Raw genomic sequence first — 5,385 nt, 5'->3', positions numbered from 1 at the left:
AAAAAAAAAAAGGTACACATGCAAAATAAACCCCCTGCCCTTGAGACAAAAAAAAAAAAATCAAAACCAAACGAACCCTCTGCAGTCTAGCCGATTCGGCCCATTTCAGTCCTATAGGTAGAGTCAAAATGCTCCCCAGAGTTTAGGTTATAAATCTTTGCAGAAGCCAAGTGCCACATTTCTCTCGTAGAGTGGCTGTGGGGTTCAAACTGCTCACCTCTTGGCTAGCAGCTGTGTGATTTGACCACTTTGCCATCGGGTGTGCCCCTGAATTTCCCTGCCCTCATGTAGATTCTCATGATAGTAAGTGCAGAGCACTGACCTGCTTGATGTGCCCCCCCAAGCCATACACACACTGGTAGGATACACCTTTCAAACAGGATTGTGTTGACAGTAAATGAAGAAAATCAGAATTTTTTGTGTTTACCTAGATAATTCCTGGATATTATGTAAACCTTTGATGTGTGCCTGTGATTAGCTGTTGAGAAAATGACTTAACTGGGTGAATTTGTTACTGACTCTTGATTTCTTTTTCTCACCCACCCCCTTAGGAAATGTGAAGATTTTTCGTGATGATGTAGTGTTTTGGGTGACCTTCTCATGTATCGCTGTTGTCATTCCAATAGTTTTCGTGGGCTGCCTAAGAATAGTGAGTGTTCATCCGAAGTTGGGTTTGTTTATGAAATTGCCCCTGGCTGTCAGCCGCTCGTTTTTCACGAATGGGGTGGGGCTGTCTGATACTCTAGCAGAGGAAGCAGGAGAAAAGATCTGCTGATGCTGGTGACATCGCGATCCCTCCGGCAGTATGCCCTGCTCACGGTAGAAGCAGAGAAGGGCAGGCTTTTTGTTGTCAGCAAATGGATGGATCGTGATTTTCGGCTGTCTCTAAAAGTCCAGTTCTTCACCTCCGTAGACTTCAGGTTTAAAATTCTTCACCACAAATATATTTTCTGTGGTATTTTGTCATAAAGTGTCTTTCAAGACCTCACTGGACGTTGAAGGCTGTTCTCGGTGTCTTTTTATAAGTATCTGAGACCTGGCTCCTTTGATGTGCCAGAATTGAGGCCAGGAGCTTCTTGTTCTTCTAGGGATGGTGCCTAAATTCTTCCCCTCCTCCACAGCTGAACATACTGACTTGTGGAATCATCGGCTCCTACACGGTGGTTTTGGCTATTAACAGTTACTTATACACCAGCCTTTCCTACATCACTTTGAATGTACTCAAAAGAGCACTCAACGTGGATTTCCGCAGTGCTTTTACAAATGTGCCTTTTCAAACTACTGGTAAGTCTCTAAACCCTAGAACCAGAGTGATGGTCGCAGAGCGCTAACAGGAGCACTAGGTGACTTAGGTCGAGAGAGTAAGTTTGACAAAAGAGAACTCCCACACTATACAAATGCTTTTAGAACCCTTTGTTAATGATAAGTTATGATTTGGGGGGCATAAAATTTACACTTGTGTGTTGTTGAAGTTCGTACTTAAAAAAAATTTGAACTTAGTTCTGAAATTCTAATCCAGCGTTACATAGGCTTACCTGGCCAATTCCCAGTTGTGAGAAAAGTGCTCAGAATAAAGCATTTGATACCTTATAGGTAGTGGGAGTGGGGTGAGGGATAGAAATGATGTGAATTCTTTGTTAGTTCCTGTTTTCTCTCCTTTAATTAAGCATACAACTTGCTTAATTGAAAGGGAAAGTGATTTCCAATCAGTAAGTGCATCGTTTCTTCACTTCTAAACCCAAACCTTTGCCATCTGACAATTCTGACTCAAAACAGCCCTGTTCGGACAGACTAGAATGGCCTCATACGGTTTCCAAGGAGGTGAATCTTTATGGGAGTGAACTGCTTCTGTTGTGAGATTCGGTTAAAGATTTTTCATGGACTTTTTAAAGAAGAAAAAAATGTACTCCCCCAATAGATTTTAAGGTAGGAGCCCTGGTGTCGTAGTGGTTACACATTAGGCTGCTAACTGCAAGGTCAGCAGTTTGAAACTACCAGCTTCTCTGAGGGAGAAAGATTTCTACTCCCTTAAAGAGTTACTCTAAGAAACTCACAGGGGCAGTTCTACCTTGTCCTATGGGTCGCTATGAGTCTGCATCCACTCGATGGCAGTTAAAAATATGGAAAGTAGAGAAAAGCTTACCTTAGAATTGAAGATAATGTGGTGTGAGCACAAGTATGACTTTCTTTTAGGGCAAATCTTTCCCTGTTGTACTTGGAGCCTCTTTTTGACTGAGAGGTTCTGGTAGAGACCTTGAAGTCCTCATTCTAGAAGCTCTAAGTACAGGGCAATGCTTTTGCCAAGCTTCTTTTTTTTTTTTACTGTTAGAAAAGCTCAGTACAATCTGTTGACTCCTCGGGCATTTTCTCTGTTCTGCATAAGTGCTAGCAGTTGCGGGAAACTGTACCAGAGCCACACCTAGTTATAGCCCTTCCCGGTGGAAATGGGAGAGAGACTAGTGTGGTGCGTTCTGTTCCAGGATGTGCACATGTGAAGTGTTGTATATACTTGAGTATAAGCCGACCCGAATATCAGCCGAGGCAACTAATTTTACCACAAAAACTGCATTAAAAATGTGCCAAATATAATAATAATTTATAAATTTTCAAGGGTGCATGGGGGAGGGGGGAGGAGGAAGGAGTGGGGGGAGGAAAATGAGCTGATTCTGGGAACCCAAGAGGAAAGCGAATTTTGGGAATGATGAGGGCAACAAATGTATAGATGTGACTTACACAATTGATCTATGTATTGTGATGAATTGTATGAGCCCCAATCAATTGATTTTTTAAAAAATGTGCCGAAAAACTCAGCTTATACACAAGTAGAGACGGTATACCTAATTTGTTGCCTACTCCCCAAACACTCAACAAACCACTGGGCTGTGCACACTGGTAATGCCATGGAATGCCAAGAATCTGTACAACAGGATTTATAACCTGTCTAAACTTGGAAATGTCTGTAATAGAAGCTCCTAGTTTCACATGTAAGTTATATTTCCCCCACTCCATCCTTGGTTTACAAGGGAGGAGAAAAAAATATATGAACATCTGACAACTTGGCACTTTCATGTTACCTTAATTTGCCTTCCCTTGGAAACATTTGAACCAACCTCTCCTCAAAACAAATTCATTAAGAGTACAAGCCCTTCACTTGCTGCCTGTGCAGCTTTTGACTCATTAAAAGGCTTTTTCTTGTACTAAGAGGAAGCGGAATAAGATCCATGTACATCTGTTCTAACCAACTCCACTGAACGACTTAATGACCCAGGAACGGATAGACCTTGCCTGCTCATATATTCTTGGACTGATCCAACTGGGCGTCTCATCTTGTGAGAGGAAGGTACACATTTAAGCAGGCAGGGTTAGGTGGTATATCTCTGGTAGGTTTTAAAATACAAGAGTTGAAACTCGACTCATCTGTTTTGTTTCTTCCCTTCCAGACTTTATTATTCTGGCTGTATGGGGGATGCTGGCTGTCAGTGGGATTACATTACAGATTCGAAGAGAAAAAGGACAACCTTTCTTCCCTCCCCACCCTTACAAGTTATGGAAGACAGAGAGAGCACGCAGAGTAACAAACATCTTGGACCCTAGTCACCACATCCCTCCACTGAGTGAGAGGATATATGGCCGCTTAGCCCACATCAGAGAGTTCTTCCAGGGGGGGCAGTCGGCCGGAGAGAGAACGCCTCTTCTCCTGTAGATGCCGAAGGCCTTCACTTCGTGATCTTGACGTACAACCCGAGCACTGTCTCTAGTGGGGTGTTATGCACAGACTGCTTCAGTGATCAAGACTGTAAGTCTAATAAAAGAGCAGGCTTATATAGGAAGGGGATTCAAAAGTCCGTGAGGAAATGGAATGAAAAGATAGTGGAATTTTCCCATTAGTGATTTGCATTAGATTATGGTCTCTCTATTGCTACATGGTAAGGGCATGGTAGGGAAATTCGGGGAGCTAGAGGGAGAGAGTGAGTGAGAGAGACTGATAGTTAAAAAGATGGTGATAGGGAACTTATTCCACAATGCTTGAAAAATTAGTTTTGGGGAAAATTTGAAATTATATTGGGTCACAAATACATGATTAGTTCATTCCATTAAATAGATATATTAAAGTGCATCAAAGACAACATGATCCTCCTACAGAAACCTGGTATTTCTCTTCATAGCTCCACGAACATCTCTCTCACCTGTGGTTTGATTTAAATGTTATAATGAATGATGACAGCTCAGAGGTTCTGGGCCTGGACACCAGACCAGGTCTTCCATGGCTGCTGCCCACACTTTGTGAGTTAACGATTTAAGTGCTGCTGCTGCTGTGGGTGGGTGGTGTGGGTGTGTTTCAAAGTACAATAGATTTTTGAAGTTTCGGGCTACTGGAAAAATCTTCAATTTTTGCTTTTCAAAATGTTTTTAGGAAGATGAAACAAAATGAAAAATGTAAAAGTAATTTTTGTCTCGAGAGATTATATGCAAGTATTTATTCTGTAATACAACTTTCACAACACTTAAAATTTGGAGGGAAAAAAATGTTTTTTCTAATTCACCGTGGGATCCCTTGTTTCTAAGTCATATCTTTTGTACATTCTAACAAAGTTGTAAAGAATGTTTGAGAGTTATTTTCTGTGCCATCAAAATGCACTGACAGCCAAGACTGTAAAGAAGCAGGACACTCCTTTTCTGGGGAAAAATATGAAGTGTTAAAAATTTTTCATATTAAATTTTGATTAATAACAAGACAGTTCGTCTAATTTGTAATAAATAGTTTGAAAAATGAAGTCATAATCTTATTAATTTTTTACTATTTTTGTACTATAGAAATACAATGTGAGGTAAGTTTTATAGCTAAAAAAATACAATTTAAGCTGGAAAAAAATTCCCTTCATCTTAAAAAAATAAACTTAAGGGTAATTGAAATACAAGGAAGTGAAGAAAATCTGAGGCAGTGGATTAAGATGTGTATCCTTTATTAAAAGGAAAGTTAACACATTGGATTAATTTGTGTTGATGTCATTACTTCAGGTGTGTCAAACTGAAGTAGTTACAGTATAGGAAAAGGTGTTTTAAAAACTTCTGATTAACCTATTTAGGTTAACAGCCAGCAGCCAAACGAGAGTAGTGAACTAGTGCTATAGGTTAGTCTAGTTCTGTAGACAATAGGTTTGGAGATCTCTAAGAAATTGTTAGAATATTAGATTTGGGGAAGTTGGCAGATTTGGACTAAAAATCAGTTTAAGCAGCAAAAATTTAAATCAGGAGGGTAAGTACAATGTGTTACTTATCGGGTACCAGTTCATGCATGCACAGGTTTATTTCACACACAATGTTTAAACATGTATCTGCCATCAGCAGATGGCTGCAGAGGAGTTCCTTTAGTCACCCTCTTGT

At 40.4% G+C, this 5,385-nt stretch overlaps 1 protein-coding gene across 2 annotated transcripts in view; it reads left to right on the top strand.

Annotated features, from left to right (window-relative positions):
• The window catches only part of TM7SF3 (transmembrane 7 superfamily member 3), a 45,301-nt gene extending 40,526 nt beyond the window's left edge, over window positions 1–4,775 (top strand). For both annotated transcript variants that reach the window (XM_045288474.1, XM_045288475.1), the window contains 3 exons: window positions 552–649; window positions 1,122–1,284; window positions 3,441–4,775. In XM_045288474.1, coding sequence (XP_045144409.1) covers window positions 552–649; window positions 1,122–1,284; window positions 3,441–3,703 — 524 coding nt within the window. In that variant the 3' untranslated portion in view covers window positions 3,704–4,775. The remainder of the gene's footprint in view (window positions 1–551; window positions 650–1,121; window positions 1,285–3,440) is intronic.
• The last annotated feature ends 610 nt before the right edge of the window (window positions 4,776–5,385 follow it).

This window comes from Echinops telfairi, unplaced genomic scaffold (genome assembly GCF_000313985.2).
Source record: "Echinops telfairi isolate 266 unplaced genomic scaffold, ASM31398v2 ScPeMD7_21;HRSCAF=78, whole genome shotgun sequence".
Classification (NCBI taxonomy): domain Eukaryota; kingdom Metazoa; phylum Chordata; class Mammalia; order Afrosoricida; family Tenrecidae; genus Echinops; species Echinops telfairi.
The sequence above is the reverse complement of the archived record's forward strand: the minus strand, read 5'-3'. Positions and strand labels throughout refer to the sequence as shown.